We start from the raw sequence: 11867 nt of genomic DNA on the forward strand, positions 1-11867 counted from the left end.
AGTCTTAATCACGGGAGGTCAAGGAAGTCCTAGCACATCGATATCTGAGAGAACGATGACTTCCATCCAATGGCCCAGTTACCCCCAGCACAGTGCAGTCAGAACAGAGAATCAATGCCTTGGTTTAACTCAGGCCTCCCTGGCCTTGTTCTCAGGCTTGTTACTTGGACCTCTCTAATTCTCGGTTATCTCCTTTGTAAACAGAGACCATAAAAAGGGGGTTTTTAACAGAATTTTTAAAATCGTGGTAAAATACATATGACATAAAATTTACTGTCTTAACCATTTTCAAGTGTATGGTTGAGGGACATCAAATATTTTCACATTTCGTGCTACCATTAGCACTGCCCACCTCCAGAGCTGTTTTCTTCTTTCAAAACTGAACTCTGTACCCATTAAACAAACCCATCCCATCCCTTCTACTTCCAGCCCCTGGCAACCACCATTGTATTGACATTTTCTGTCTCTATGCATTGGACTATTCTAAACATCTCATGTAAGCAGAATCATACTACATTTATCTTATTGGGACTGGCATATTTCACTGAATGTAATGTCCACAAGGTTCATCCATGTTGTAGCATGTGTCAGAATTTCCTTCTTCTCTAAGCCTGAATAAGAGTATGCACATACTACTTTTTACTTATCCATCCATTCACCTGTGGACATTTGAGCTGCTTCCACATTTTGGCTACTGTAAATAATGCTGCTATGAATGTATGTGTACCCATACCTCTTTGAAACTCTATTTTTGATTCTCTGGGGGAATATACCCAGAATGGAACTGCTGGATCACATGGTCATTTTATTTTTAATTTTTTTGAGAAACCATCATGCTGTTTTCTAGAGCAACTTCACCGGTGTACATTCCCAGGATTGGATGTTTGTAAATGTCCTTTCCACACCTAAAATTCTAGGACCCAATACCTGTTTTTAAATAATCCCTTTGAGCCATTTCCTCTTTACCCCGACATTCTGATCACCAAGGGAAAATGCCCAAGCATCTTTTACTTGGGCAAGCTTCTGGTGATCTTTCTCTTACAATGGACCTGGGGAGAGAAACCCTCCTGCCAGGCTGCGTTTCAGTTCAGTTCAGTTCAGTTCAGTTCAGTCGCTCAGTCTTGTCCAACTCTTTGCGACCCTACGCAGTGCAGCACGCCAGGCTTCCCTGGCCATCACCAGCCCCGAGATGCCTACTCCGGGAGCCTACAGTATGAACAGTATGAAAAGGCTGGTTGTTGCTCGCTTGTAAATATTCCCTCTGGTCAGTTTCGCATAAAACAGGCGCGGAGGATGTCCAGAGATCCCGGGGAGCAGAAGCTGATGTCTCTGCGTTGCCCATGAAGGTGGATGGCGGAGGATGCTGTCCTCTGCGGGCTGGGCGGGACCTGGGCGCGCACCCGAGGCGCGGACTCCCGCGGTGGGAGGGACGGGGGCGGCGCGCTGCCTCTGCTGGGACCGTCCCGCCGCCGGGGCGCAGCCGCGCTCCGACGGCCACTGGGGCGCACGGCGGCCGCGCCTGGGGTACCAGGTGAGCCGCGACCTGGGCGAGCTGGGCTCGGGGCGGGAGGGAGCCGGCTTTGGGGGTACCCGCGCTCATCCGGGAAAGGGGACCTGGGATGCGGGATGCCCCCACCCAGAGGGAACAGAGCCTCCGCGCCAGTCTCTGCTGCAGGACCCAGCGAAGGAGGGAGTCCCGGGCCCCCAACTTAACTACAGGTGTAGCACCCTGCGTCGTGGCTTGGAGGAGGGACGCACCTGGGGACAATTAAAGCCTAGAATGGCCAGAGATTTGTCTCAGGGAGACCTGGAGAAGTTTCTGACTGTAGGTTTCCTCTCTTACCTTTTTCAAGACCGAGCGTTGGGACTCTGGGGGCAGGGAGTTCCTCTCTGACATTGGTTGGTTCCCCGCTCCGGATGCGTTCTTAGCTCACACTGTGTGTTTCTAGGCTTTATGATATTAACAAAGTCCAAAGATGCTGTTTGGCAAACCCCAGCACAAACAAGCAGACAAACACATTTCCCCCTGAAATACTTCTATTATATCTTGTTTTGTTTCCGTGCTCTAGATTAAGTGAACTAATACGATCTCTAAAGCTCCAGATTGTATGTAAAACTTGTGTGTGTCTTTATGGGAATTTCCATAGATTTTCTTTAATTGGAGAATATCAAAGATCAAATAGCTAAAATCACATCTTTGGGCTCCATCAGCTTGGCAGGTCCTGAGGGTTCTCAGGGTACTGAACTTGCAGATTCTCCTCTGAAATTTTGGGTTTGTGGGAAGAGTTGGGGAGAGGGGGTTCCTTCAGGGTCCAGGGCAGACAACATTCACCCTCATCACAAAGGAGGGCTAAGAGTTGGTCTGTTTTCCACTAGTTAAAAATTCAACTAGTTTATAAATATGTAGATTAGGAAACTGGGTCTTTCCAGGTGGCACTAGTGGTAAAAGAACCTGCCTGCCAATGCGGGAGACATGAAAGATTCGGGTTCAATCCCTGGGTTGGGAAGATCCCCCAGAGGAGGAAATGGCAACCCACTGGCAACCCACTCCTTTATTCTTGCCTGGGAAATCCCATGGATGGATGAGCCTGATAGGCCACAGTCCATGGGGTCGCAAAGAGTCGGACACGGTTGAGCATCTCACTTCCAGTATTCTTGCCTGGAGAATCCCATGGACAGAGGAGCCCGTCCATTGGGTCTCAAAGAGTTGGATACAACTGAAGTGACTTAGCATGAAGACACACACACACAGATAAGGATACCAGGATGAACCTTTGTGAATGAAAGGTATATCCAAGGTTTCTCTTGGTAACCACATGCAACCTCAGCTGCAGGGTTTCGGAGGACTCGGGGAGGGTGGGAGGGGCAGGGTCAGCAATGGATGGTAGCTTAGCCTTAGAGCAGCACTAGGAAAACCCAGGGTGTGCTGGGGGGAGCTGCAGAAGAGTCGGGGGGAGGGTAGGATAGGAGTTTGCTAAAAAATTCTCAGCTACTGGAGAAAAGTCACATTGCATCTTTCATCCCGCTGGACTTGTTCCCTCCAAGTGGGCAACAGTCCTCCGTGGATGCAAAGCAGTTTATGCGGCCCTGTGAGTAGACACCATGTCTGGTCCTGCCTTCTTTATTCACAAATTTCTTTATTGCAATCCCAGTCTATGAGGTCTGTGGGCAGGCTGGTCTTGGACTGGAGGTCCTGAGCTGTGCGTTTTGAAAACAGTGACATCCTACAGCTCGCCTTAAACCCTTGCAATCTCTTCCGACTTTTAGAGAAAAAAAGTAGAGGCTAAAATGATGGGGTTTTCCATTATAAGAAAATTCCCGAATCTTTGGTGCTGGCTTTTATTTGTGTGCCATCTAGTTTAGTTGAAACGTATCTGTCTGGTTTTGTTGAAGCTTGATAGATTATTATCTCTAGTTTATAGAGAGTCTGGTAGTCCTAGCTGGTCTGTAACCTCCCTACGATTGAGATCCACTGTTGTGGCCAAGGGTAAGGAATAGACTGCATTATTCCACAATGTCCTTTGAATGGACATGGCTCCTTTGTGGCAGTCTGGTGCTCTGGTAGCAGTTGTGAATTGCACAGGACTCTAGGACTGTTGAGGAAAGAAATCGCCTCATTTTACTTGGCTCACAGCCCTGACTAGTTTTTGCCTCCTGTTTTTAACCTCACACGTGTTTGGTAAACTCAAACTGTTCTCTCAGTGAGGTTTAGGGGATGGAGGTGACATTTCTCAGTCAGTCACTCTTCAATAAATCCCACATTGAACTGTTGCTTTTAAAAACAATGAGGTGGTTGTTTCTACCTACAGCCTGCCTTTTCCTGATATGATTATGCTTTAAAGTGGACCCATTAATGTGTCAGGGGTTTATTTGCAATGACAGAAATTAATTTTGCTCCTTACTTGAAAGCCATTAAAAGAACCAAACTTTTTTTTTTTTAAATAACAGTTGCTGCTTCACTAGCTTTTCGGCACAAGATAAATTTAGCTGATGTTACTCATGATTCTTTTATTCACAAATGTTTATTGAGGCCCCCAGTGTGTCGGACCCTGGGGTAGGAGGTGACTTCTTGTTTCTGCTTTCAAGGAGTTGATAGATAGGCGATGAGGTCTTGAATCTGGACTTGCTAAGAACAGATTTCAGGAAGTGCTGCTTCAGGGACTCCCTGACTGTTTTCTTTGGGGTTTAAATGACTGCCTTCTATCCGTGCATGAGCGCATTATGGCTTTTGGCTGAGGGACAGGCTGTGGTCTTCTGGCCTTGTAGCATCCTTGCTGGTCAGCAGTGCCTGACTCCTATCACCCCGGGTGCTGTGTCCATGATAGTTCTGCCAGTAGCATCGTCCCTGAGGGTAAACTAACTGGACCAGGAGAAACACATTCACGTTGGATGAGTAATACATGGTCCCAGGGAGCACGCGGGCTTCCCTGGTGGCACAGTGGTAAAGAATCTGCCTGCAATGCAGGAGACACAGGTTCAATCCCTGGGTCAGGAAGATCCCCTGGAGAAGAGAATGGCAACCCACTCCAGTCTTCCTGCCTGGGGAGTCCCATGGATAGAAGAGCCTGGCAGGCTACAGTCCATGTGGTTTTCAGAGTTGGACACGACTGATCGACTAACACTTTCACTTTCAGGGAGCGCTGGCCTCTTGAGTGAGGATTCTGACAACTGCCCTCCCCAACTCCGGCAGGTTTCCTATCCTTGAGCTATTCTTGCCCCAGTTCATTCAGAGTAAAAGTGATAGAGGTTTCATGCATTCCGAGGTCTCTCCTGAAATCCCTTGAACTCTGTCAGAGCCCACTGCCTTTGCAATGCTGTTTTCTTTGCCTAGAATGTCTTCCTCTCCTCTTGCCTGTTTCCTGAAAAGCTGAAATGTTCCCTCCTAGATGATGTTCCTTTAGTGCCCTGTCTGGCCCACAGGTAGCTGATCCCTTTCTTTTTTGTAATATATTGAAAGTCAAAGTGTTAGTCACTCAGTCGCATCTGCCTCTTTGCGACCCCATAGACTGTAGCCCGTCAGGCTTCTCTATCCACAGAATTCTCCAGGCAAGAATACTGGAGTGGGTCGCCATTTCCTTTTCCAGGGGATCTTCCCAAGCCAGGGATCAAACTGGGGATTCCTGCATTGCCAGTTTTTTACCATCTGAGTCACCAGGGAAGCCCTTGTTATATCAGTAACCTTGCATTATTCATATATCAAAGGACTTAACAATTAACATGTGAAAGTCGCTCAGTCATGTCCGGCTCTTTGCGACCCCATGGACTATACAGTCCATGGAATTCTCCAGGCCAGAATACTGGAGTGGGTAGCCTTTCCCTTCTCCAGGGGATCTTCCCATCCCAGGGATCAAACTCAGGTCTCCCGCACTGCAGGTGGATTCTTTACTAACTGAGCCACAAGGGAAATCCAAGAATACTAGAGTGGGTAGCCCGTCCCTTCTCCAGTGAATCTTCCTGACCCAGGAATCAAACTGGGGTCTCCTGCATTGCAGGAGGATTTACCAACTGAGCTATCAGGGAAGCCCCTAGCAATTAACAGCTACCATTTATTGAGTGCTTGTGAGAGTTGGACGGTGAAGAAAGCTGAGCACCGAAGAATTGATGCTTTTGAACTGTGGTGTTGGAGAAGACTCTTGAGAGTCCCTTGGACTGCAAGAAGATCAGTCCTGGGTGTCCACTGGAAAGACTGATGTTGAAGCTGAAACTCCGATACTTTGGCCACTCACCTTCCCATAAGAGTTGACTCATTGGAAAAGACCCTAATGCTGGGACGGATTTGGGACAAGGGGAGAAGGGGACGACAGAGGATGAGATGGCTGGATGGCATCACCGACTTGCTGGACATGGGTTTGGGTAGATTCCGGGAGTTGGTGATGGACAGGGAGGCCTGGTGTGCTGCAATTCATGGGCCCACAAAGAGTTGGACACGACTGAGCGACTGAACTGAACTGAACTGAACTATTATGTGTCCAAGTGTTTTTCTTGTCTTTTTTGGGTAGTGGTGGTGGTGGTATATTGACAGTTCTATGAGGCAGAGTTGTACTTTGTTAAAATAATTTCTCTGTCCATCTCCCCAAGTAGGCTGTGATAGTGGCTTGTACATCTGTGCATGTTATTCATTTGGTATCTCTAGGATCTGGCAGACTGCCTAATTAATACACAGTGGGCACTGCATAAATATGTAAGTGGATACATTTTACCAACAGCTATTCACATCTGAATAATAAGCTAATTGTAAGTAATTCTTCTTTTAAATGAACTTCATGCTGAAATACACAGTCAAAATTTAAGCAAACACTGATAAGCAAGAAGAAGAAAGTTAAAGTACAACTCCCCCTCCTTCCCAGAACTGGAGAGTGTAAGCAACTTGCTTAGGGACACACAACTCCTCTTTGACTGAACAGAGTCAAGGTCAGGCCCTCTGGTTTATAGCACTCTAGCTCTTAACACTGCATGGAACTGCTGTTCCTTCTTCCCCTTCAAATGCCATGCGCCCCCCTTCCCCCCAACACAACATGAACAGATTACATTAAATGGGTTGGAAGAGCTGAAATTTGAAAATGAAATCCACTGGACATATCAAGTTGGAATGCATGAAATCTACATTTAAAAATGTCCAGTATTCAGTCTTTTCATGCCTTTGCTCTTCTCATCACACCCCTCATTTAGGGCCATCCAGACTGAAGCAGTTTGGAAAGAGAATGCACTCTAAGTCAGACAAACGGAGGTTCGAATCCCACCTATGCCACTAGATGTTATCAGGAATAGGTTGCAGTTTTAGTCTCTTTTGTAAAATAGAGATAATAAGAAATATTTCTCAGCTTTTTATCAAGTTTAGAGGTAATACTGTGGTGAAGTGTTTCATGGGTGATTATTTTGTTTTGGTGACTGAATCTTTTTTTAATTTTTATTTTATATTGGAGCATAGTTGATTAATAATGTATTAGTTTCAGGTGACAGCTAAGTGACTCAGTTATACATATACGTATCCTTTTTCAAATTCTTTTCCCATTTAGGTTACTGCAGAATGTTGTTCAGAGTTCCCTGTTTATACAGTAGGTCCTTGGGAGAGAAGTTTGGGATTGACATGTTCAGGGGGGTGCTCAGTCGCTCAATTGTGTCCAGGTCTTTGTGACCCTTTGGACTATAACCCACAAGGCTTCTCTGACTATGGAATTTTTCAGGCAAGAATACTTGAGTGGGTTGCCATTTCCTCCTCCAGGGCATCTTCCCAACCCAGGGATCGAGCTGGAGTCTCCTGCATCTTCTGCATTGCAGGTGGATTCTTTACCCGCTGAGCCATCGGGAAAGCCCAGGATTGACATGTACACACTGCTATATTTAAAATAGATAGCCTTATACTTGATTAATGGTGGATCTTGTTGTGGGTAAGTCTCTAATGGTGATACCTTAGAGCTTGCCCCAGTAGCAGACTGCTAAGTTGTTTTTTCACAGCTACACGTGGGTTTTTCCACTCAAATCATTCATTTCAATTCTTATGAAGTGAAGTGAAAGTCTCTCAGGCATATCTGACTCTTTGTAACCCCATGGATAATACGGGCTGTGGAATTCTCCAGGCCAGAATACTGGAGTGGGAAGCCATTCCCTTCTCCAGGGGATTTTCTCAACCCAGGGATCAAACCCAGGTCTCCCGCATTGCAGGTGGATTCTTGGTCAGCTGAGCCACCAGGGAAGCCCTTTTCACAGCATTTAACTTTTATATCATTGTTAGATGTCTTTAGTAACTTGCCTTACAGTCATTTTCTTAGAAATTCAATTTCTTCTCTTTGGAGATTAAAGAGAAAGAAGTGGCCAATTGAGGCTGTTCAAGCAATTTTTGTTTAAAAGTGGATCATTGTTTTCATTACCCTACCAATAATGTTTTCTATTTTCCTTTATCAGTGAGTTACTTTCTCTTGGTCCGTATTGCCAAACTGAACTCTCTGGTCTTCTTGCAAGATGAAAGGAGACAGCCATGAATGAGCTACTAGATGATTTTGCAAATGCCTCTGATTTTCCTGATTATGCAGCTGCTCTTGAAAATTGCACCAATGAAAATATCCCCCTCAAGACGCACTACCTCCCTGTTATTTATAGCATCATATTCCTGGTGGGTTTTCCTGGAAATGTGATAGCCATCTCCACATACATCTTCAAAATGCGGCCCTGGAGAAGCAGCACCATCATCATGCTGAACCTGGCCTGCACCGACCTGCTGTATCTCACCAGCCTTCCCTTCCTGATTCACTACTACGCCGGTGGAGAACACTGGGTCTTCGGGGACTTCATGTGCAAGTTCATCCGATTCGGCTTCCACTTCAACCTTTATAGCAGCATCCTCTTCCTCACCTGCTTTAGCATCTTCCGCTACTTTGTCATCATTCACCCCATGAGCTGCTTCTCCATCCACAAAAAGCGATGGGCCGTGGTGGCCTGTGCGGTGGTGTGGATCGTGTCGCTGGTGGCCGTCATTCCCATGACCTTCCTGATCACAGCCACCACCAGCACCAATAGATCCGCCTGCCCTGACCTCACCAGCTCGGATGACCTCACGACCATCAAATGGTACAATCTAATTTTGACCGCCACCACTTTCTGCCTCCCCTTGGTGATAGTGACGCTCTGCTATACAATGATAATCTACACCCTAACTCAAGGACCTCAGACGCACAGCTGCCTGAAGCAGAAAGCACGCAGGCTCACCATTCTGCTGCTTCTAGTGTTTTACATATGCTTTTTGCCCTTCCATATCTTGAGGGTCATTCGGATCGAATCTCGCCTGCTTTCCATTAGCTGCTCCACTGAGCATCAGATCCATGAAGCGTACATCGTTTCAAGACCGCTAGCTGCCCTGAACACCTTTGGTAACCTGTTACTGTACGTGGTTGTCAGCAGCAACTTCCAGCAGGCTGTGTGCTCCATGGTAAGGTGCAGAACAGGTGGGGACCTGGAGCAGGGAAAGAAAGTCAGTCAGTCAAACAACCCTTGAAACACTCCATATCTTCTGCCAGCATGAAATATTGATAATTTAATTATAACTTCTAAGAAGTCCGGACTGTCTCCCTCAGTGGAATTCTCAGTCAATATTGTGCACTCAGGTCAACGTGTCCCAAAGCCAGGGCGGGGCTGCTGTGAGTTTTTTGCAATCTGTTTATTGAGATCTCCCCTTGGGTAGATATAAGAATGGGATACACGCATATCAGTAAAGAATTCAGATGCAGAGTTGGAACCACGGGAACTCAGGGCCCTCTGGGAGGACATCTAGTCTCACCAGCTTTATATATATATATATATATATATATATATATATATATATATATAATTACACACACATAGTTGCACATTATTGTTGCTGTTGTTTAGTTGCTAAGTCATATTTGACTCTTTTGCAACTCCAGGAACTCCCACCAGGTTCCTCTGTCCATGGGATTTCCCAGGCAAGAATACTGGAGTGGGCTGCCATTTCCTTCTCCAGGGGATCTTCCTGACCCGGGGATCAAATCTGCATCTCCTGTGAAGGCAGGCAAATTCTTTACCACTGAGCCACCAGTATATATATAAAAATGGAAGTTCACCTACTTGCCATAGATTTAATGCCATGATAAGAGAAAGCCAATCTTCTTTTTTTTTTTGTCTTTTTTTTGGGGGGGGCGGGGAGCTCAGATCTGTTTGTCATGAGCACCTAAACTACTCAAAGCCTTATTTGTGTATTTTTTAATATTCACTTTTAAAAAACCTCATGTCTTTAAATTTTTTTTTCAAAATTTGCTCTGAGATTACTAAACTGTGCTTTTCACTAGGCTTTAGTCAGTTTTGTAGATTAAAACAACTCAGTGTGATACTCTTGAGACAATTCAAAGATCTCCATGCAAATAGCTAAAACTAATACTTGCAAGATATTTGGGGAATTATGTTTTTATTGTTGTGGATCATTTTAAAAATTGTTATTGAGGGACTTCTCTGGTGGTTCAGTGGTTAATACTCCATGCTTCCACTGCAGGGGGCACAAATTTGATCCTTGGTTGGGGAACTAAGATCCTGCATGCTGCCCAGCATGACCAAAAAAATTTTTTTAATGATTAAAAAAATAAAAATTCTTATTGAATTTATAAAAATTGTCATTTTATTTTAAGTTGTACTAGTAATTATCAACATTTCTTGGAGAAGGAAGAATTGGGGATAATAAAAGTACTTTTCAACATAATGTATATTTTTTCATTTTTTTTGGTTGCTTAGTTGTGTCTTACTCTTTTTGTCCCTTTGGATATAGCCGGCAAGGCTCCTCTGCCCATGGGATTTTTCAGGCAAGAATACTGGAGTGGGTTTCCATTTCCTTCTCCAGGGGATCTTCCCCACCCAGGGATCAAAACCAAATCTCCTGTGTCTTCTGCATTGCAGGCTGAGCCATCGGGGAAGCCCCATGTATATACTGAGTATTAAATAAAATCTAGCATTGTTTTGATTTCTGTGAGAAAATATTCTAGGAAATACTGATTCTCCTTAGATACCTTTTGTTTTGTGCCTCTGTTGAAAATATGTTCTCTGTTGTAACAGCTAAAGCTATTTCTGAATTGTGTGTACTTAATTAGCACTAAATGTAAATATTTAAGAAAATGCCTAGTCTGGATACTCGAAACCTTGGTAAATGTGTTGATACAATTAATAAACTAATTTAAAATCACCAAATAGGCTGATAATAGTTTTCTGTGAAAATGCAGCCTTACCACTGTTCTATTTACTTGAAGCTTATGTTCTCCATGTTTATGGTACAAAAACAACTTTAAGAGCCAGTTATGGAATAAGGCTGGAACAGATGATTTAAACAAAGGAGAGGATACCATAGGAACACTGTGATTTTGGGGATCTTCTAGAACTTGCCATATGACTCAGACCTAAGTGAGGATACTTGTTGGGACACTCCAGGCAAGCAGGGGAGAAAGAGGAAGGCCGGCAGCTCTGTACATGAACTTCTTGGGATGATGGTGCCTCTCCACACAGAACCTTCTGAGCCATCTTCTCCTGGCCTGTGGGATCTTAGTTCCCTGACCAGGGATCAAACTCAGGCCCTCAACAGTAGAAACTTGAAGTGCTATCCTGGGTTGTTGTTGTTGTTTTGTAAATACCACGTGAAATGATTTACAATAGCCAGAAGGTGGAAACAACTTAAATGTACATCAATAGAAGAATGGATGGAGATGTGGTACATATATGCAAAGGAATATTACTCAACCATAAAAAGGAATGAAATTGGGTCATTTGTAGAGATGTGGATGGACTCAGTCTGTCATACAGAGTGAAGTAAGTCAGAAGGAGAAAAACAAATACTGTATATTAACACATACATGTGGAATCTGAAAAAAAAAAATTGGTATAGATGATCTTATTTGCAAAGCAGATGGAGACACAGACATAGAGTATGAAGGTATGGGGGAGAGAGGGAGGTGGAATGAATCAGAAGATTGGGATTGACATATATATACTATTGATGCTATGTATGGAATAGGTAGGGGCTTCCCAGGTGGCTTATATGGTAAAGTGTCTGCCTGCAGTGTGGAAGACCTGGGTTTGATCCCTGGGTCGGGAAGATCCCCTGGAGAAGGCAATGGCAACCCACTCCAGTACTCTTGCCTGGAAAATCCCATGGACGGAGGAGCCTGGTACGCTCCAGTCCTTGGGGTAGCAAAGAGTTGGACACGACTCAGCGACTTCCCTTTCACTTTTCATGAAATAGCTAAGTAACGAGAACATACTCTATAGCACAGGAAACTCTTCTCAGTGCTCTACAGTGACCTAAATGGGACGGAAATCCAAAAAAGAGGGAGTATATGTGTACTCACAGTTGGCTCATTTCACTGTGCAGTAGAAAC

The 11867-nt window shown here is 44.8% G+C and overlaps 1 protein-coding gene across 1 annotated transcript; it reads left to right on the top strand.

Annotated features, from left to right (window-relative positions):
* The first annotated feature begins 1488 nt into the window (after window positions 1-1488).
* OXGR1 (oxoglutarate receptor 1) lies at window positions 1489-9401 on the top strand. The gene is made up of 2 exons (XM_043478178.1): window positions 1489-1531; window positions 7903-9401. The coding sequence occupies exon 2, from the start codon at window positions 7976-7978 to the stop codon at window positions 8987-8989; it is 1014 nt and encodes a 337-aa protein (XP_043334113.1). The 5' UTR covers window positions 1489-1531; window positions 7903-7975; the 3' UTR covers window positions 8990-9401.
* The last annotated feature ends 2466 nt before the right edge of the window (window positions 9402-11867 follow it).

This window comes from Cervus canadensis, chromosome 9 (genome assembly GCF_019320065.1).
Source record: "Cervus canadensis isolate Bull #8, Minnesota chromosome 9, ASM1932006v1, whole genome shotgun sequence".
In the NCBI taxonomy this organism is placed as follows: domain Eukaryota; kingdom Metazoa; phylum Chordata; class Mammalia; order Artiodactyla; family Cervidae; genus Cervus; species Cervus canadensis.